At 42.0% G+C, this 22,215-nt stretch overlaps 1 protein-coding gene across 5 annotated transcripts in view; it reads right to left on the bottom strand.

The window, feature by feature from the left end:
* Positions 1-22,215, bottom strand: part of jmjd1cb (jumonji domain containing 1Cb) — a 407,377-nt gene that overhangs the window by 62,031 nt on the left and 323,131 nt on the right. For all 5 annotated transcript variants that reach the window (XM_060841851.1, XM_060841852.1, XM_060841855.1 and 2 more), the window contains 4 exons: positions 18,994-19,099; positions 18,666-18,790; positions 18,041-18,184; positions 4,959-5,142 (listed from right to left, as the gene is read on the bottom strand). In XM_060841851.1, the coding sequence (XP_060697834.1) occupies positions 4,959-5,142; positions 18,041-18,184; positions 18,666-18,790; positions 18,994-19,099 (559 nt within the window). The remainder of the gene's footprint in view (positions 1-4,958; positions 5,143-18,040; positions 18,185-18,665; positions 18,791-18,993; positions 19,100-22,215) is intronic.

Raw genomic sequence — 22,215 nt, 5'->3', positions numbered from 1 at the left:
CTTTGATTAACGATAGTCAGCATGGCTTTATGAGGGGCAGGTCATGCCTCACAAGCCTTATTGCGTTCTTTGAGGATGTGACAAGTTGACAAAGGTAGAGCAGTGGATGTGGTGTAAATGGATTTCAGTAAGGCATTTGATAAGGTTCCCCATGGTAGGCTCATTCAGAAAATCAGGAGGTATGGAATACAGGAAAATTTGGCTGTCTGGACACAGAATTGACTGGCCGAAAGAAGACAGCTAGTGGCAGGGGATGGAAAGTATTCTGCCTGGAGGTCAGTGACCAGTGGTGTTCTGCAGGGATCTGTTCTTTGGTCTCTGTTCTTTGTAGTTTTTATAAATGACTTGGATGAAGTGGAAGGGTTGGTTAGAAAGATTGCCGACGACACAAAGGTCAGTGGTGTTGTAGGTAGTATCGAGGGCTGTTGCAGGCTACAAGACATTGACAGGATGCAGAGCTGGGGTCAGAAATGACAGATGGAGTTCAACCTAGATAAATGCAAAGTGATGAATGTTGGAAGGTCAAATTTGACAGTTGAATATCGGGTTAAAAGACAGGATTCTGGGCAGTGTGGAGGAACAGCAGGATCTTGGAGCCCATGTATATAGATCCCTCAAAGTTGCCACTCAAGTTGATAGGGTTGTTAAGAGGGCCTATGGTGTTTTGGCTTTCATTAACAGGAGGATTGAGTTGAAGAGATGCAAGGTTTTGCTGTAGCTCTATAAAACACTGGTTAGACCACACTTGGAATATTGTGTCCAGTTCTGACTGTCTTTTTATAGGAAGGATGTAGATTTTTCCAGAGAGGGGGGTAGAGGTGATTTACCAGGATGCTGTCTGGATTGGAGGGCTTGTCTTATGAAGAGAGGTTGAGTGAGCTCGGGCTTTTCACACTGGAGAGAAGAAGGAAGAGACGTGACTTGATAGAGGTGTACAACGTAATGAGAGGCATAGATAAAGTAGATAGCCATTCCTGCCTTGGGGAAAAGCCTCTGGCTGACATGAGGGGCATAATTTTAAGGTGATTGGAGGAAAGTATAGGGGAGATGTCAGAGGTATGTTCCTTACGCAGAGAGTGGTGGGTGTGTGGAGTGCACTGCCAGCAGTGGTAGTAGAGTAAGAGATACAAGGGACATTTAAGCGACTGCCGGACAAGCACACGGACGTCAGTAAATTGAGGGGTGTGTAGGTTAAGTTGATCTTAGATTAAAATAAATGTTCGGCAAAACGCTGTGGGCCGAAGGGCCTGCTCTATACTGTTCTATGTTCTAACATCACTGGTTATAGATTTCCTGTTGGAAAAATACTCTTCCACTGCCACTTTGTCTTCTATGACCAAGCCAGTTCTGTATCCATTTTCTGAGCTCACCATGGATCCCATGTGACTTCACTTTTTGTATCATCCTGCTATAAGGGATCTTGACAAAGGCACTGTTCAAATCCATACAGATCTGCTCTGCCCATATCAATCACTTAGTCACTTCCTCAACAAAGCTGAAAAATGTGTTGCTGGAAAAGCGCAGCAGGTCAGGCAGCATCCAAAGAGCAGGAGAATTGACGTTTCGGGCATGAGCCCTTCTTCAGGAATGGGAGCATCTCCAGTCCTCACTTTCTCCTAGAAGATTTTAACCTACTGCGAATTCTCTTGTAAGGATACCTTCTTTGAAGAAGCTCTTTCCTCCCTCTACAAGGATTTCAGTGAGTCCTTCTCTCACTGCACACCCCAAGTCATCTCCTCTCTGATCTCCAGCATCTGCAGTCCTCACTTACTTCCTCAACAAACTCAATCAAGTTTGACAGATGCAATCTTCCACGCACAAAGCTATACTTTCTATTGCTAATAAATCCATATTTTTCCAAATGCGAGTAAATCCTGTCCTGAGTATCTCCTCCAATAATTTCCCTCTCACTGAAATAAGGCTCACCAGCCTGTTATTTCCTGGTTTATCCCTGTTGCCTTTCTTAAGCCAAGGAACAACCTTGGTGATCTTCAGGTCTTCTGGGACCTCTCCTGTGACTAAGCACAATACAAAGATTTCATACAAGGCCCCAGAAATTCCCCCCTCCCCTCTCTCAGTATTCTGGGACAGATAACATCAGGTCCTGGGGAGTTGTCTATCTTAATGCTTTTCAAAACACCCAATATCTCCTTTTTTATATTGATATGTCCTAGAATATCAACATTGCTTTCTCTAGACTCATCATCGACCATGTCCATCTCCATTCTGAATATCTATGCAAAGTATTCATCAAGGACCTCATCAACGTCCTCCGGCTCCACTCAAATTCCCTTCTTGTCCTTCAGTGGGCCTATTCTTGCTTCAGTCTCCCTCTTCCACCTTATGTATGCACCTTGAGATTTCCCTCAATCCTGTCTGCCAAGACATTTCACGGCCCCTTTCAGCTCTCCTGAACCTTATTTAAATATTTTTCTGCTGTCTTTATATTCTTTGGAGGTCCTGTCTGTCTTCAGTTTCCTCAACCTTATGTATGCCTCCTTTTTCTTTTTGACTAAGCTCACAATTTCTTCTATCATTCAAGGTTTCCTAATCTTGCCATCCTCAACCTTCACTTTCACAGGAACATGCTGGCCCTCAACTCTAATCAACAGGCCTTTAAAACATTCCGACATGACAGATGTGGATTTACCTTCAAACAGCCGCCCCCAATCTATATTCCCCAGTTCCTGACTAATATTGTCGTTGTTAGCTTTCCCTCAATTTATTACTTACACCCAAGGACTATTTTTATCCTTATCCATAAAGAATTATGATCACTGCTCCCAATGAAACTTTGATCACCAGATCTAGTATGGTCCCTCCCCAAGTTGGACTATTTACATATTGCTTCAAGAAACCCAATAAGCCTGATTTCACTAATCTTTCCTTGCATCTAATATCCTTCATTCCAGATATCATTCCAGTGAATTTCCTTTGTCTCTTCTCAAAAGTTTTAACATTCTTCCTACAATAAGGTGCCCAGAACTGTATACAAACTCCAAATGTGGTCTGACCAATGATCTTAAGAGGCGTAGCATCACTTCCTTGCTTCTGTGCCTTTTTAAATCAGTCAATGATCCTAGAAGCTGTCTTAATAATGGTTTCAAATTGCCTGATCACCTTCACAGAACTATGCACATGAACCCAGAGGTCCCTCTGCTCCTGTACTCCCTTCATATTTGTATTGCCACTCCACGCTTTTTTTTTTCACCAAAACATATTGTCTCATTTCTCTGCATTGAAATTCAACTGTTCGGTGTTTGTTCATTTGGCCAAATTGGCAATGTTTCTCTGAAGTCTCTCAGCATTACCCTCGTAATTCACTATTCTCCCTAGCTTAATATCATCTGCAAATTTAGAAATTTTGCCCTCAAAACCCATCTCCAAATTGTTTATGTAAATCAGAAAAAGCAAGAGTCCCAGATTGATCGGTGGGAAATAACACTTCCTCAACTCATCTTTAGTCTGAGAAATGCCCATCTACAACTACCCTCTATTTCCTATCTTTCAGCAAATGTCTAACCAATGCTGCCAAGGACCAGTCAATTCCAAACATTTCTAATTTGCTTACCAACCTTCCATGTGGCACGATATCAAATAGATTAGATTAGATCAGATTAGATTAGATTGCTTACAGTGTGGAAAGAGGCCCTTCGAGCCAACAAGTCCACACCGACCCTCCGAAGAGTAACCCACCCAGATCCATTCCCCTACATTTACCGCTTCACCTAACACTATGGGCAATTTAGAATGGCCAATTCGCCTAACCTGCACATTTTTGGACTGTGGGAGGAAACCGGAGCATCCGGAGGAAACCCACGCATACACGGGGAGAACGTGCAAACTCCACACAGACAGTTGCCTGAGACAGGAATTGAACCCGGGTCTCTGGTGCTGTGAGGCAGCAGTGCTAACCACTGTGCCGCCCATACTTTCAGGGAAGTTCAAATATGCAACATCCACAGCACTACCTCACTGCCTTTAACCACCTCATCAAAGAATGCGATTAAATTGTCAGACATGACTGCCCTTGACAAAGTCACGTGGACTGTTTAGTATTAATTTATTTTTCTGTAAGTATATACTTGTCTCATATTACAGCCTCCTTCAGTTCTCCCACTGTTGATCTCAAACTGAGATCCGTAGTTTTCTGGATGATCCTTTGCCCCATTCCTAAACAATAGCATCACATTTGCAATTCTCCAATTCCCCCGGGACTAATTCTGGGTTCAGAGAAGCCTGCAAACTTTCCGTCAGCGGCTAGGCAATTTGCTCCCTTACCTCTCTCACAATATAGCATGCATCCCATCCAAGCCTATCATTTCTCTTCCTGGAGTGCTGTCAACCTTCTTATCACCTCTTCTTTATCTATCACTGTACAGCTCAGTTACTTGAAACCCACATTTTCAACTGGGCCATTGTCACCTTTTTTTAATTTGAGAGAAACAGAAGCAAAGTGTTCATTTAGTATCTTTGCCATATCTTTTCTTTCAGTGAGCAGTTCACTGTTGCTGTTCTCACTCTACTGTTTGCAATCTTTCACTGTTAATATGGTTGACATTTTACGGTTTAATGCAGCCTGCTATCCCTTCCTCATGGTTCCTCTGAACCTTCCTTATTCAAGCCTTCACGTTGCTCCTGCATTTAAGATGGTCTTCCTGATTTCAATTATTATTACTGTTTTGCATCACGTTTCCTTTTTTTTTCTTTACTTTCTCAGCAACTTTCTTAGTCATCCTGGATGTTCCAGCTTTGGATACGCTGTATTGATTCTCATGGGTATGTAGCTGGCTCGCACCTATTCATCTCTGTTTTGAAAGTCTCCCATTTTTCACCCACTGTTTGATCTACCAAAATGCATTTCCAATCATATTAATTAATAATATTTTTCCCAGCAGCTATAGTTCACGTGTTTGAACTGTGAAAAGAAACAAAAATAAAAATGAAGCAATTTTTACCTTCTTTTACAGGATTCTCACATTTCTCCTCCTTTATCTTATCTTCATCTGGTATACTGCTATCAGATTCTTTCCTTTTGTTTGAACGAATGATTTTTTGCTGATGCTGATTCTGCTTTCCCGATGTGGTCTGGGAATTCATCATCGGTCGGGGACTATTGGCTTGTGCACGTGTATAATGACCCTGAACATGATCAAATAAAACCCTTTACAATTTTCACAGAAATTGTTGCAATAAACTTCAAAAATCATAAAATGCTTAATATTGGAGTATAAAGTTGCATTGGATGTCAATAGAAATGTTTCTTCAGTGTACATTCTATTATATTGCATTCCCACCAAATGTATTGAACAATGTAAAAGTACAGTGCTTCAGATAAGCACGAATCTGAACTATATGAACATAGAAATTCGACAAAATAAAGGAGCCAGTCAGAAGATTAGTCATTAGTTATTTTAACATATTATACTCTTGTCAGCGTAAAAAAGTGTAGCACTGGAAAAGCACAGCAGGTCAGGCAGCATCCGAGGAGCAGGAGAGTCGATGTTTCAGGCATAAGCCCTTCATCAGGGATGTGGGGCTAGCCCAAGGGGGCTGACAAATAAATGGGAAGGTAGCTTGAAAGGTGATAAGTAGATGAGGATGTGGGGGGGGGGGTGAAGGCGATAGTGATAGTTTGGAGCGGATAGGTGGGAAGGAAGATGGACAAGTAGGACAGTTCAAGGGTATGGTGCCAAGTTGGAGGGTTCAATCTGGGATAAGGAGGGGGGAGGGGAGATGAGGAAACTGGTGAAATCAATGTTAATGCTGTGTGGTTGGAAGGTTCCAAGGTAGAAGATGAAGCCTTCTTCCTCCAGGCATCAGGTAGCTAGGATTTGCATGTCCTTGGCGGAGTGGGAGGGGTTGTTGAAGTGGTTGGCCACAGGGTAGTGGGGTTGCTTGGTGCGTGAGTACCAGAGATGTTGTCTGAACCGTTCCATAAGTTGGCATCCTGTCTCCCCAGTGTAGAGGAGACCACATCAAGAGCAACGGATAAAGTAGATGGAGTGCTTGGATGTGCAGGAAAACCTCTGCCAGATGTGTAAGGATCCTTTGGGACCCTGGGTGGAGGTGAGGTGGGAGATGTGGGCAAAGGTTTTACACCTCTTGTCGTGACAATGGAAGGTGCTGGGAGTGGAGGGTGGGTTGGTGGGGGGCGTGGACCTAACAAGGGAGTCATGGAGCAAATGGTATCTGTGGAATGCTGATAGGGGTAGGGCGGGAAATATCTCTCTGGTGATGGGGTTTGACTGTAGGTTGCGGAAATGGTGGTGGATGATGCATTATATATAGAGATTGGTGGGTTGGTGGGTGAGGACCCGGGAAGGTGGTGGGGGGAGGGGGGGGGCGTCTTTATTTCTTAAACTGGAGCGTCAAAATTGTTGCCTGAAACAACGGAAGAGTCTGTTTCATCAGAAACATCATTCATCCCACAATGTAGCATTCTGTCAATACTGAACCAAGATATGAATTTAAATCATGCGCTTGATTCTTTCGAGTGGAGTCTGAATCCATGACCTTTTGTGTCAAAGGCAAGATTACAACCACTGAGCTAAGATTCATACCTGAGTAGTGCAAATTGTTTTTTAAACAAGCACTGGGGACTGCTGTAGGAGTAGGCAAAAACAAAAATGGAAAATAATTTCTTAAAAAAAAGCTTTCATACAGAGAATACATGTATCACCGAATAATTACTATAGATTAGATTACTTACAGTGTGGAAACAGGCCCTTCGGCCCAACAAGTCCACACCGACCCGCCGAAGCGCAACCCACCCATACCCCTACATATACCCCTTACCTAACACTACGGGCAATTTAGCATGGCCAATTCACCTGACCCGCACATCTTTGGACTGTGGGAGGAAACCGGAGCACCCGGAGGAAACCCACGCAAACACGGGGAGAATGTGCAAACTCCACACAGTCAGTCGCCTGAGGTGGGAATTGAACCCAGGTCCCTGGCGCTGTGAGGCAGCAGTGCTAACCACTGTGCCACCGTGCTGCCCTGTGTCAAATTAAGGAGAGCAGTTGCTTTATATTAAATTAATGTAATAGCCAGATTTTATTAAAATGGGTTTCAATTTACTCAGATATAAATTGGGAATGTCAAAATTGCGTAGAGTCAAAATTTTTAAAAAGTAATGATTCAAGGCGAGTGACGACGCTAAAGAAAGCTAAAAGAACCACTTTTCAGATTAACTGGAAAAGACGTGAAGCTCACAAATTACAAGAGAAAGGAAATTATGACATCCTTGAATGATAGCGATTTTAAGATGCTTCAAAGTGATTTAGAACTCAACACAGTTGATCAACATCCAATTGTAGAGGTCTAAAATGGACCATGAAAGCAGGAGAAAATGGATGAATATGACTGGAATACTTTCAGAGGCACAAAGCAACTTACAAGACAAATTTATGCTGATGACAAAAGACAGAAGAAATCGTCATGAGGTGAAACTTCACAAGGATTAACATGATACTAAAGCTGAAGTAACACAAGTTTTGTAAAGCCAGTGAGGAGAAAGCAATGATGCTCTATTGAGAATAGAGGAAAATCATAAGCTTAACTGCAAGGTTAACTGTAAGCGCAGTTGATAAACACAGTTCACAAAAGTTATTCCATAACATTATGCTTGAGATGAGGCAAAAACCTTAAATGGATAAGACTGAAATAAATACAGTAGTTAATATATCCAAACGAATAATGTAGTTAGTATAGGATTTATTTAATGTATTTATACTCATTGTTATTAACAGAGAATTATAGACTTTGAACTTGATAACAATGAGATTCTAGATAAACGTAAATAGCTTGAAACAAAAAAAAAATCCATGGGAATAGAATCTTGATTAGAATTATGGAAATCTAAGAGGCAAATATCTAAATGCTTGTAATCAACAGAACAGATTTCTCAGGTTTTGGAGTTTCCATTATATTTTAAATAACGGTGTGAACAGCCACATGCCAAAAATGGATTAGTATTTATTGCAACTAAAGGCCCATCAATAATTAGTAAAATTATGGAATTCATCAGCTGCAGACTTAACAATAATAGATCAGTAAACAGCTAAACTGATTTATAAAGCATAACAATCCAAACTTCTCAAATTCTTCTGAGGAAGTACAATCCCAAATTGATGATTGAAGATTTTCAAAGTGTTTACAATCTAAAGTTATGTTTTCAGTCTGAAAACAAGTAATGCAATCAGAATAGGTTGAATCTCACACATGGAGAAAGCGAGGACTGCAGATGCTGGAGATCAGAGATGAAAAATGTGTTGCTGGAAAAGCGCAGCAGGTCAGGCAGCATCCAAGGAGGAGAATCGACATTTCGGGCATAAGCCCTTCTTCAGGAATGAGGAAGGTGTGCCAAGCAGGCTAAGATAAAAGGTAGGGAGGAGGGACTTGGGGGAGGGGCGTTGGGAATGCGATAGTTGGAAGGAGGTTAAGGTGAGGGTGATAGGCCGGAGGGGGGGGTGGGGGCGGAGAGGTCGGGAGGAAGATTGCAGGTCAAGAAGGCGGTGCTGAGGCTGAAGATTGGGACTGAGATAAGGTGGAGGGAGGGGAGATGAGGAAGCTGGAGAAATCTGCATTCATCCCTTGTGGTTGGAAGGTTCCTTGGCGGAAGATGAGGCGCTCTTCCTCCAGGTGTCGTGCAGCCCTACACACGGATGAGAAAAAACCACCATTTCGACTGGGACAACACATCTATCCTGGGATAGGCTAAGCAAAGACATGCCAGAGAATTCCTAGAGGCCTGGCACTCCAACTACAACGCCATAAACAAACACCTAGATCTAGATACCATCTACCAACCCTTCAGAAAACGAACAGGAAATGACATCACCACAAACCCCAGGAACCCCATCCAGGACAAACATATAAACAGAAAGCAGAAGACAACAGCTTCGCTTCACTTAGAGGTTGCCACTGATGATGTTATCTAGCCAGGTAATGAAACGTCTGGATATCAAACCTACAGCTCAGCGAGCAAACCTACACCCTAGGGTACTGATACTTAAGGATTTCAACTTCCCCAATATCAACTGAGGTAGTCATAGCACGAGGGTTCAGAGGGAGAATTCTTAAAACATACCTTGAGAACTTGTAAAGCGATACGCACAAATTCCGATAAGACAAGGGGTGGTTCTGCGTGGAATTTTAGGTAATGAAGTCCAACAAGTGGTTGAACTATCAGTGAGGGATCAGTTGGTTGTACACAGTAGATTCAAGATTGTAATGAAGGAGGGCAAGGATAGGTCTGAATTCAAAGTTCCAAAGTTTTAATAAAACCAATTTGAATAAAATCGCCCACATGGGTCCAAGCAATACTCGCCTCTTTGTAGGATATGTGGAATTATCCCTCTCATGCAGTGTCACTGGCACCATCCCTCACCTTTTCCTCCACTACATCAATGGCTGTATCGATGGTGCCTAGTGCTCCCATGAAGAGGGTGAATGGTTCATCAACTTAACAAACACCTTCCACTCTGGCCCAAGATCACCTGGACCATCTCTAAGACCATTCTCCCCTTCCTGGACCTCTTCGTTTCCATCTCTGGTAATGGACTTCGCACCGATATCCATTTCAAATACACTGACTCCCACAGCTAACTCAAGTACACCTTCTCTCACTAGTCCTCCTGCAAAAATGCAATCGCATATTCCCAATCCTCTGCCTCCGCCACATCTGCTCCCAGGATGAGGGATTCCACTTCAGGACATCCCAGAAGTCCTCCTACTTCTAAGTTGCTCTGGCCTGTGATAATAATGGCCTCAACCTCATCTCGATTCCTGATGAAGGGCTTATGCCCAAAACGTCGAATTTCCTATTCCTTGGATGCTGCCTGACCTGCTGTGCTTTAACCAGCAACACATTTTCAACCTCAACCTCATCTCCCCCATTTCCCACTTCACTGCTCTCAAAGCCCCTCTCCCCCCACCCACAACAAGGATAGAGTCCCCAGTCCTCACGTACTACCCCACTAATATCCAAATCCAACGTATCATCCTCCACCATTTTTATCAGCTGCAGCCAGATCCCATCCCTATCTGCTTTCTGAAGGGACTGTTCACTTTGTAACTCTCTTGTCAGTTGCACACTTTCCATCAACCTCCTCTCCACACCTGGCACCTTTCTCTGCAACTATAGGATGTACACCTGCCCCACCACCTCCCCTCTCACCTCCACCCAAGGCCCCAAACGATCATTCAAAATCTCGCAGAGAGTCACACATACTTCTTCTAACCTGGTCTACTGCATTCTGTTCCTTTCAATGTGGTTTCCACTACATCGGAGAAATCAAGTGCAGACTCGGGGTCTGGTTTGTGAAGCATTCTTGCTCTATGTACTCCAATTAACACTACTTTCCAGTTGCCAGCCATGTTAACACCTTCTCCCACATGGCAACATGTCGATCCTCGGCCTCCTGAAAATGAGGCCACATGTAAACTAGAGGGACAACAACTTATATTCTGCCCTGGGAGCTTACAGCCCAATGGTCTCATCATAGAGTTCACCAGCTTCAAAATCTCCCCACCGCAACCTTATCCCATGTCCAGCCCTCCCTCTTCTCCCTGACTCCCAACCTGACCTCCCTTAATGTGTCCATCCTCCTCATCTATACAGTCCACCCTTCCCACTGACCAATCACGATAACCCCTACCTGCATCCAACTATCAGCACCCCACCTATCTTTCCCACATTCATGTATCACCATCCCACCTACCTTTCCTCTAGCCCCATCCCCCTCCATTTATTTCTGAGTGCCCTTCTCACTCCCCAGTCCCGGTGAAGGGTCCTGACCTGAAACGTTGACGTTCCTGCTCCTCCAATGCTGTCTGACCTACTGTGGTCTTCCGCCTCCACATTTTATTGATTCCATCATTGAAGCCCATAGCTTCCTGGATGGTGGCGAATGTGCTCCACTCCTTCTCGCTGATAGCCAAGAAGGTCTTGTACAGCCTGCTGTCCAGGCAGAACAGCTGCAACTTGGCCATCTCAGCATCATCACAGTCATTTATCTCTCCCGCCTGTTCCACTTCCATAAAGTGAACAGACGGGTTCCCTTTATTGGTCAAAGTTCCCAGGTGTGCCACCATAGCCCTGAGCTGCTGGATTCCATGTGGGGACTCAAATCAGCTCTCTAACTCCCCATGCTCCTGACAATCCCAGAGCATGCCATACTTCTGCCATCATACCAAGCATATGGGCCCTGTTCCTGTACTGGTCCTGTGCCCCCATCTATCTGCTGCTGGATTGGGCCTGCTCCCTGTGCAGGTGGTGATGTAGAGCTCCCCCTGCCCTGCAGTCAATCCACTCTCCATGCTGCCACACCGGGCCTCCCCCCCCCGGTGTCACAGGTGACCAATTAACCCCAACTGTCCTACAGTACACCTTCTTGCTCTTCTCTGCCTGTCTGGGCCACACCTGGTCTTACCAGGCAAACCATGTCCCTGGCCTGGGTTAGGGCTAGACTCAGCTTACAGATCTGCTCCAGGCAGGAACCATTCACTCCCTTCTGATACCCTTCAGGCTGCTTGGATATCCATTAGCTTTTCCAGGTGCATTTTAACTTCTTTCCCCAGATGACTATTTTCCTCCTTTAGGGCCTGCTCATTGTTCTTAGCTTCTGTGACCTGACATTGCAGGTGATCAAGTTTGTTTCTGCTGCTGCCACCTTTCTTGCCTTTTTTGCTGCATGTCTGCAAATGTCTATAAGCATTTCTCCTATCGTGGTCCACGCTACTGCCTTCCTCTGCCTCCCTTAATTCTGCCTTCGTTCCTTGACTTCCAGTACCTGGACACGTGGCTGAAGGCAGAGAAGCCAGATTGCCTTCTCTACGGAGCACTTATGCCCCTTGCTGTCTGTCCATTGAGTTGCTGCCTGCCTGGACGCTCAGCTCGCAAGAGATCAAGGAGCCATTTCTTTGATATATTCACCTTTTTTTAAACACATAGGAGGAGACCCTCTCCTCCAGAGTCATTGCCTTTGTAACACCGTCTATCACATTACATTCCTTCTGCCAATGTCTTGGCACGGTCGCCACTGGGTAGGGTTCTGGGTTGAGATCAGTAATTTGCTGGTTTTAGGTGGTTCGAATGACCCCCACAGATCCCTGATTCTGACACTAGACTTATTTTGGGAATGTGAAATGAAGAAGGCAAATGACAGGTGTCTCAAGGCAAAAGACTCTTTTACACGTTAGCTGGGAAAGAACTAAACAGAGAGCTAAGAAGAGCCAGGAGGGAACATGAGAAGTTGTTGGCAGGTAGGATCAAAGAAAATTCTCAAGCTTTCTATAGGTACATCAGGAAAAATAAAATGACTAGAGTAAGATGAGGGCCAATCGAAAAATAGTAGTGGGAAGCTGTGCATGGAGTCAGAGGAGATAATGGAAGCATGAAATGAACATTTTTCGTCAGTATTCACACTGGAAAAAGACAATGTTGTCGAGGAGAATACTGAGATACATGCTACGAGATTATACAAGATTGAGGTTCACAAGGAAGAGTTGTTAGTCATTCTGGAAAGTGTGAAAATAGATAAATCCCTTGGGCCAGATGGGATTTTTCCTAGATTCTCTGAGAAGCCAGTGAGGAGATTGCAGAGCCTTTGGCTTTGATCTTTTTGACATCATTGTCTTCAGAAATAGTGCCAAAAGACTGGAAGACATCAAATGTTGTCCCCTTGTTTAAGAATGGGAGTAGAGACAACCCTGGTAATTATAGATCAGTGACCCTTACTTCAGTTGTGGTTAAAGTTTTGGAAAGGGTTATAAGAGATAGGATTTATAATAATCTGGAGAGAAATAATTTGATTAGGGATGGTCAACACGGTTTTGTGAAGGATAGGTCATGCCTCACGAAACCTTATTGATTTCTTTGAGATGGTGACCAAACAGGTGGATGAAGGTAAAGAGGTTGATGTGGTCTTTATGGATTTCTGGAAGGCGTTCGATAAGGTTCCCCATGGGAGGCTATTACACAAAATACGGTGGCATGGGATTGAGGGTGATTTAGCAGTTTGGATCAGAAATTGGCTAGCTGAAAGAAAACAGAGGGTGGTGGCTGCTGGGAAACGTTCATCCTGGAGCTCAGTTACTAGTGGTGTACTGCAAGATCTGTTTTGGGGCCTCTGCTGCTTGTCATTTTTATAAATGACCTGGATGAGGGCATAGAAGGATGGGTTAGTACATTTGTGGATGACAATAATGTTAGTACAGTTGTGGGTAGTGCTGAAGGATGTTGCAGGTTACAGAGGGACATAGGTAAGCTGCAGAGCTGGACTGAGAGGTGGCAAATGGAGTTTAATGTGGGAAAGTGTGAGGTGATTCACTTTGGAAGGAGCATCAGGAATGAAGAGCACTGGGCTAATGGTAACATTCTTGGTCGTGCAAATTAGCAGAGAAATCTTGCTGTCCTTGACATAGATCCCTGAAAGTTGCCACCCAGATTGATAGGGTTGTTAAGAAAGCATATGGTATGTTTGCTTTTATCGGTAGAGGGGTTGAGTTTCAGAGCCAGAAGGTCATGCTGCAGTTGTGCAAAACTCTGGTGCGGCCGCACTTGGAGTATCACGCACAATTCTAATCACCGCATTATAGGAAGGATGTGGAAGCTTTGGAAAAGGTCCAGAGGAGATTTACTAGGATGTTGTCTGGTAATTGGGGGGGGGGGGGCGCGGGGGGTCTTATGAGGAAAGGTTCAGGGACTTGAGGGCTGTTTTCATTAGAGAGAAGGTTGAGAGCTGACTTAATTGAGACATAGATGATAATCAGAGGCTTAGATAGGGTGGAGAGTGACAGCCTTTCTCCTGAGATTCTGATGGTTAGCACGAGAGGACATAGCTTTAAATTGAAGGGTGATAGATATAGGACAGATGTCAGAGGACATTTCTTTACTCAGAACACCCTGCCTGCAACAGTAGCAGACTCGTCAGCTTTAAGGGCATTTAAATTGTCATTGGATAAACATATGGATGGAAATGGAATAGCATGGGATAGATGGGCTTCAGATTGGTTCCACAGATCAGTGCAACATCAAGGGCCAAAGGACCTGTAATGCGCTGTAATGTTCTATGATCTATGTTCGGTTTGGACTGGGACCAGATAATTTTAGGTATATTTCTGTCAGCATAGTGGGACATGTTCAAGAAGACAACAGGGAGAGTACAGGGCCAACATGTTTCAAATAAAGTTAAAGGATGGAACCAACAAATCCAGCGTACCTAGATGTTGAGGAATATTCAGGATTGGATAATGAAGAAAAAAGGAAGCTTCTGACAGATACTGATGGCTCAAAACAGCAGAATCCCTAGAAAAAGTATGGGATGTGCAAGTGGAAACTTAAAAAGGCAATTAAGAGAACAAAAAGGGGCCATGAAAGGATAATGACAGGTAAAATAAAAGAAAATTAAGAGTAGGGCCCTTTAAGGACTATAGCTATAATTTGTGCATAGAGCCAGAAAACGTAGATTGATTTCTAAATAAATACTTTGTGTCGGTGGTCACTAGAGAGACGGACAATGTGGGAATAGAAAAAAAGATGTAGCATTTAAAAATTTGCATTGATGGAGAAAAGGTTCCAAGTGGTCTGGCAAGTTTAAAAGTAGACAAACCTGCAAGGTCAGATGAAATGGATCCCAGGCTATTGAGAGATACAAGGGAGGAAATTACAGGAGCACTTGTAAAGAAATTTGATTTCCCAACTGGCCACAGAACCAATGTGATTCTATTACTCAAGCAGTTGTTGTGGTTCTGCTCGCCGAGCTGGAAGTTTTTGCTGCAAACGTTTCGTTCCCTGGCTAGGGAACATCATCAGTGCTGTTGGAGCCTCGTGTGAAGCGCTGCTTTGATGTTTCTTCCGGTATTTATATTGGTTTGTTCTTGCCGCTTCCGGGTGTCAGTTTCAGCTGCAGTGATTTGTATGTGGGGTCCAGGTCGATGTGTCTGTTGATGGATGTTCTTGCCGTTTCCGGGTGTCAGTTTCACTGAAACTGACACCCGGAAACGGCAAGAACAAACCAATATAAATACCGGAAGAAACATCAAAGCAGCGCTTCACACGAGGCTCCAACAGCACTGATGATGTTCCCTAGCCAGGGAACGAAACGTTTGCAGCAAAAACTTCCAGCTCGGTGAGCAGAACCACAACAACGGACACCCGAGCTACAAATCTTCAATCAGATTTTAAACTCAAGCAGAGAGAAAGGGATAGACCATGAAACTATAAGCCTGTCGGTCTAACCTTAGTAGTGGGGTAACTACTGGAAGTAATTCTGAGGGACAGAATTAGTCGGCAGTGTGATGTGCAAATCACGGTCTTTAGACTTCCCAATATTTATGTCAGGAGTATTGCTGCTTATCCAGGATTGAATGTTGATTAAACAGGCTGATAGTTTAGTATCTGCTAAAGTACAGTTCAGTGTCTTCATATAAAAAAAACTAACATTGTGTTTTCAAATTATTATCAAGGGAAAGAGCACTAGAAGAGGGGGCAGAAAAGATAACCATGCATGAGTAGAAGCAATTGTGCGTGGTTCTCTGGCTGTGATGATGTAGATAAGAGCAGTCCTAACCAGTTCAACAATACAAACAGCTTTGGAGGAGAATGAGACGGTCAATAATGTGAAAGGCTGCAGTGACGCCAAGAAGGATAAGGAGGAATATTTTATCTCTGCCAAATCAAAATCACCAAAACATTCTCTTAGAGCTTTTGCATCCTCAATGAAAGCACCAAAGGGATGGAAAGCTTCTTTCAAGGGCTTGAACATGGAGAGCCAGAAAAATTGGGCAGTTAACTTGGGAGGTGAAAATACATTCAAGGATTCTGAAGTGGAAAAAGATGTTTGAGATGGGATCATAATTTGCAAAGACAGTGTGGTCATAAGTTGGTATTATTGAGAAGTAACAATAGCAGATTTAAAGGAGAGAACGATGCAACCTGAAAAGACAACATTACAATATTGGCTAATGATGGGGACCAGGAAGGGAAATGGTTGATACCAGCTTAGTGGAAACAGAAGATAGGTCTTGTGGATAAAGATGAGATCAGAGGTGCACAGAGGGAGACTGAAAAAACATGCCAGGATGCATGTTCAGGCTAGGGCAGTGGAAAACTAACGAGGAATTTTGGTCAGAGGAGCTAGTGAGAATGTCACATCAACACGGGTGTTGCATTCTCAGGAGCAAAATTGGTCATGGCTTACCCAATTTTTAAATGGAGGTGATGGTGCAGCAGACAGAGGAGATTAATTGAGAAAATAGTTCTCTGGAGTCAAAAGAAGCAGAACATTGTCTTGGCATTTCAAGATGCTCCTCGAATCATGAAAAATTTTAGCACAGAAGAGCAAGACCCAATAATATTGAATGCAATCTGTCAAATTTGGTTGGACAGGTGCACAATCCTTTATCTGAAATCCTCGGGACCAGCTGGTTTTGGGAATTTAGAATTTTTCGTATTTAAGAATAAGTGACAGTTTGATGGTGAAAGTTTTTTAAATCTCACCTAACAACAGATGCACTGTGAGTAAAATAGGCCCTGAAACAAATTGAGGCCTGCCAGTGCTAGGTCATGCCCCCATACGTCGCATCTGAGTGACACACATTGGGGGGGTTGGGTTAACTGTTTGCACACCAAACAATCTTGTGAATGAGAAAAAAAAACTTCACGAGAAAGCCTTCGGATTTCGGAGCTTTTCGGGTTTCGGATAAAGGACTGTCTACCTGTAGATGGTCGAATTAGTTGTCTGTCATATCCTCTTACGTTGGTGTCCCTTCGCACTGAAGGGAGAATGGCCAGGATGAGAGAGATAAATAGTTGTACTGGGTAAAACTCCCAAAGTGTTGGTGAAAATGTGGTCAAGCAGATCAATAGCTGCAGAAATATCGTGGCTGAACTGTTTTTGTTTTTAAAATGCAATTGTAAGTGAAATATGCATTCAAGCTAGATTGCAACTTTAGGAATTTAAACTGTGGAGAATGGATACATTAGATCAAAATGTATTGTTTCTCTCAATCCCCATTAAGAATTTGATGAATGAATTGGGAACAAAGGGATCTCATGTGAAACAGAAAAGAGATGACTGTTGATATGTGACAGCAAAATATTAAATATGCATGGAAATGTTTCAGTTTGTTTTTCTTTGTTTCAACTTTACCTTAAATAAATAATAGCTGTGTTAACTGGGACAAATAACAAAACAGTAATCCAATCAAAGATAAAGTCTCAAACATCACAATCCAGAGAGGTGTAAACATCACTAAACTATTAATTTGAAAATATTAATAAACACACAAGCAAATTAATAGAATGAACAAATAGCAAAACAAAAATGCATGGCTGTCAAAGTCAATCAAATTATGCCATCGGAACACAGCATAAAGAAATAAACTATTACAAATGAAGAAAAACAGGAAAATTAAGCAAAGTTCAAAAAAATCAACAAGATTCAAAATTCAACTAAGAGAGCAGCAAGTAAATCTAGCTTGCTTGTTATTAAAATTGCAGTCCTTGAAAAGGCTCTGCTCTCCTGTTAGTTACTGTGGGATCTAAATTTTAGCAAATCAATATGGCTGAGTTGCACAAATAGATAATGAGAAAAAAAATGACAAGTTCTTTACTCCCAATTAAATTATTCCCCCAGGTCAATTACATTGTGCAACCTTCACATCTAAATGAACAACATGCTACAGTGAAGAGTTTTCAATATTTGGAATCAAAACCAGTAATGCACATTTCATTAACATCAATTTTATTTTTCTCTAACAGCAACATTTCTAACTAACATGCAATAAGTCACTGCATATACAATAAAAGTCAGACACGTTTCAGTTTAAGTGAGTTACTCATCACTCCAATTGTAAAGCATTTTAACTCATGAATCAGATTACTCCTTTATTATTCTCAGACATATATCCATTATTCTGTATTTAAATATAGGTACAGACTTGCACTGATTGATAAACATAGGACAAATATGCTTTGTAGGTTGGAAACATAAGAGCCTTTAGCAATTTGAATTATCTTAATACTTACATGAATTGCTGGATTATTCTGACTGGAACGAGATCTTCGCCTTGATGTAATGCCTATGTTTTCACCTTTCAGCAGAGAATGAACAACATCATCCAAAAAAGTCATTTGTACCATAGATGGATCAACATTCTGTGGTTCTAGCACCTGGTTTGTTCACAAAAACAGGACAGCATTTATAATATGTAGCAAAAAAATTTACTCACTGCACTTAAGTGAGAATACTACATGCAAAATGTTGCACTAATGCTATTCAGTGAATAAGTTAATTCCACATCCTTGACTGCAATCCTGTGACCCGTGTTAAAATGTGCACATGTGGGCAATGTGTTGTACAATAATAAATACCCTGTCTACATTTACTGTCTAAGCTCAGATGTGACAACTCTTCAATTCAGCAAAGTAATTTAACTTCCTGACATTAATGAGACCGAACTGTAATAAGCATCATTTTTCTTAATTTGGAAAATACAGTACACATTCATAATTTATAGTTGCTTACATAATGGGGTGATAATGTAATTTAAAAATGCATGTTTTCCATACATTTTTTTTAAAATTGCAATACACCCAGATTAACAAAAACATACAGGCAGTGGCAACGAGAAACCTCTCCAAATCCATTTACCTGGTCATTCATAACGATCATAGTGCGACTTAAAAGATCGTGGTAAGTAATGATACCAGTGAACCACTGGGTGGCAGAATCTTGCCTGTACACTCGTACTCTATAGCCGTTCAATGAATAGGGACCTGAAAAGAGTAACAAAGCAGCAATTAGTCACCATGAAAGTACGAGAGATGGAACTGAAAAATAAATTTTATATCAGTTACTGAAGGTTGAACAGTCGATCCCAAAATAATTGATGCCAAGCTAAATACACTTCTCAGTGATTTGCATTAAAAACATTCTTTTTCACATAACACAACAGCACTATATAAAAGCAAAATAATACCTTGCATAAAAATCTCCTGAACTTTTTGTTCTTTAACCCAGGCTTTCACCTCTTCATGAAGTGGAGGGTTGTCCCTGAGAACTGGGCTCAGGCTGTCTATGTCGTCCTTTTTTTAAAAAAAAAGTGAAAGAATTGCTTTGGTTATTTTGTAGTTCAGTATATTTGCTTTGCTTAACAATGTGCATGATCCACTTGTCACAACAATCTGAAATTGAGGAAGTGATGGCCTAATAGTGTTATCACTGAACTTTTAATCCAGAGACCCAGCAATGGTCAGGGACCCTAGTTCAAATCCACCTTCGCAGATAGCAGAATTTGAATTCAATAACAGAAAAATCTGGAATTAAGATTTTAATGATGACCATGAATCCTTTGTCTACCAGCAGGAAAACCCCATCTGATTCACTAACATGCTTTGGGGAAGGACACTTTCATCCTTAGCCGGTTTGCCTGACATGTGGCTTCAGATCCACAATATGAGGTTGACTTTTAATTGCCCTCTGGGTAGTTAGAGATGGGCAATGAATGCTAGCCTAGCCAGTGATACCTTCATCCCATGCATGAATTTAAAAAAAAAGTTTCTTGAACTTCTCAATGACAAACTGAACTATTTTCCTTCACAAATTTACATATGCATCATCCAGAGGCTCATATATTTGCTTCTCTTTTTACTGCCTCTTTCTTCTCTCCTTTAAAACAATCTTTAGAACACACTAGTTTGACAGAGCTTTGACCTATCTGCCCAAATATTACCTGAAACCTTTACAAGTCACTGGGTGAGGTCCCAGTTGGAATACTCCGCCCAACTGTGTGCACCTTATACAGGTATTAGGTGGATCTGAGACTTCAGTTAGTCAGAGAAACCAGAGAATCTAGGATTGCTTTTGAGAGGAGAGAAAGTTGGGAGAGGTTTAAAAGAGTTGTTCAAAATCATCAGGTCTTAAACAGACTTAAGGAGGAGAAACTTTTGGAAGGAGTAACAGGAATACAGAGTACTAGGTTAATGCTAAGATTCTCATTGTGTGGAATGAGCAGAGATCTCGGTGTCCATGTGCATAGATTGCTGAAAGTTGCCATCCAGGTTGAGAGGGTTATTAAGAAGGCATACGCTGTGTTAGCTTTTATTGGTAGAGGGATTAAGTTTGGAGGCATGACGTCATGTTGCAGCTGTACAAAACTCTGGTGCGGCTGCACTTGGGAGTATTGTGTACAGTTCTGGTCACAACATTACAGGAAGGACTTGGAAGCATTGGTAAGGTTGCAAAGGCAATTTACTAGGATGTTGCTTGGTATGGAGAGAAGGTCTTATGAGGAAAGACTGAGGAATTGAGACTGTTTTCGTTAGAGGGAAGGAGGTTAAGAGGTGACTTAATAGAGGCAAACCAGATGATCAGAGAATTGAATAAGGTGGATAGTGAGAACAGTTTTCCTCGGATGGTGATGGCTACACAAGGGGACATAGCTTTAAATTGAGGGGTTATAGATAAAGGTAGTTAGAGGTAGTTTCGTTACTCAGAGTAGTAAGGGTGTGAAATGCCCTGCCTGCAATAGTAGTGGACTAACCAACATTAAGGACATTTAAATGATCATTGGATAAACATATGGATGATAATGGAATAGTGTAGGTTAGATGGGCTTTAGACTGGCTTCACACGCGAGCACAACATTGACAGCTGAAGGGCCAGTAATGTTCTATGTAAACTGTCTAGTGGCATACGGTGTGCTAACTGGAGAAAAGTTTATTGGTAACTGGCAAAAGAACAAGAAATGAGATGGAGATTTTCTTGTTTAACATAGCAGATTACCATGATTTTGAACACACTATCTGAAAGAGTTCAAATTCAAATGTTGAGTGGAGTCTCCTCATTCACATGCCCACCTTTCACAAATTTGCTGATCGACATGATACCTACAATGTACTTTTCTGTTTGCTGCAACTCCAATTTTCCCTAACCCTCCAATAACCCTAACCCTATTAAGAAATAAAATGTTTTACTCAACCACCTCCCCCCCAACCAAATACATTTCATTTAACTCTCACCAATGGAAAACAGATGAAGTTAATGTCACATAATCCCCCCTCCCAACCCTGGCAAAAGTAAGTGACAGATGGCTATAATCTAGGGATGGTATTTATGGTCCTGCATCACCGTAAGACACTCCAATTTTACATTTTTTGGGAATAAACATGTGCAATGCACATTGCACATTTTTTCCCCCACTTACAAGAATCATCAACTGCAACATTCTCCAGGAACATGCATAGCGGACTTCACTAGAGTGTCAAGAGATTTTGAAACGTACAATATTCATACAAGATGTGTTTGGATGGATGGAAATAGAATGTTTCCCACGGATAGTGAGTCTAAAACCAGGGGACACAATCTCAAAATAAGGGATAGGTCACTTAAGACAGATGAGAAAGATCATTTTTTTTAAAACAGAGGATGGGTGAATCATTTGAAATCTTTACTCTAGATGCTTGTGGAAGCTTAATCATTAAACATAAAACTGTATTTGAAAGATTTCAGGAGACTAATTACATAAAGGGACATGGGGACAGCATGGAAGAATGGTACTGAGATAGAGGATTATGAGTTGGATTTTGTTAAAATGGTGAGATTGTACAGTTTGGAGGTACAGAAGGATCAGAGTGTCCTAGTACACAAATTGCAATAAGTAAAAGGTACAGCATGTAACTGGGAAAGTTGCCATCCAGAGAATATCATCATTCATTGCATGGGAAACTGGATACAAATGTAGGCATGTTATGGCTTCAGTTACCCATGGAACTGGTGAGACCTCAGCTTGAGTACTGTGTACACTATTGATCATCTTATTTAATAAAGGATGTGATTTTGTTGGAAGTACTTTGGACCAGGTTCACTAGGCTGAGACTTGGAATGGGTGAGCTATCTTATGAGTAAAAATGCAACAGGCTAAATTTGTATCCACTGGAGTTTAGAAGACAAAGAAGCGATTTGACTGAAATACAAGATTCCTCAGGTGCATGTGGACAGAATATTTTCTCATATGAGAGAATTTAGAACAAAGGATCACTGTTTAAAAATAAGCAGTTGGCTATTTAAAATAGGAGATGAGTAAATTTATTTTCTCTTAGAGGAGATTGAGACTGAAAGGGCAATGAATATTTGAATATTTTCAAAGCAGAGGTTTAGATTCTTAGTAATCAAGGGGTAGATTAGGGGATGAAACAGCAGG

This window comes from Hemiscyllium ocellatum, chromosome 22, assembly GCF_020745735.1.
Source record: "Hemiscyllium ocellatum isolate sHemOce1 chromosome 22, sHemOce1.pat.X.cur, whole genome shotgun sequence".
Lineage (NCBI taxonomy): Eukaryota > Metazoa > Chordata > Chondrichthyes > Orectolobiformes > Hemiscylliidae > Hemiscyllium > Hemiscyllium ocellatum.
The sequence above is the reverse complement of the archived record's forward strand: the minus strand, read 5'-3'. Positions and strand labels throughout refer to the sequence as shown.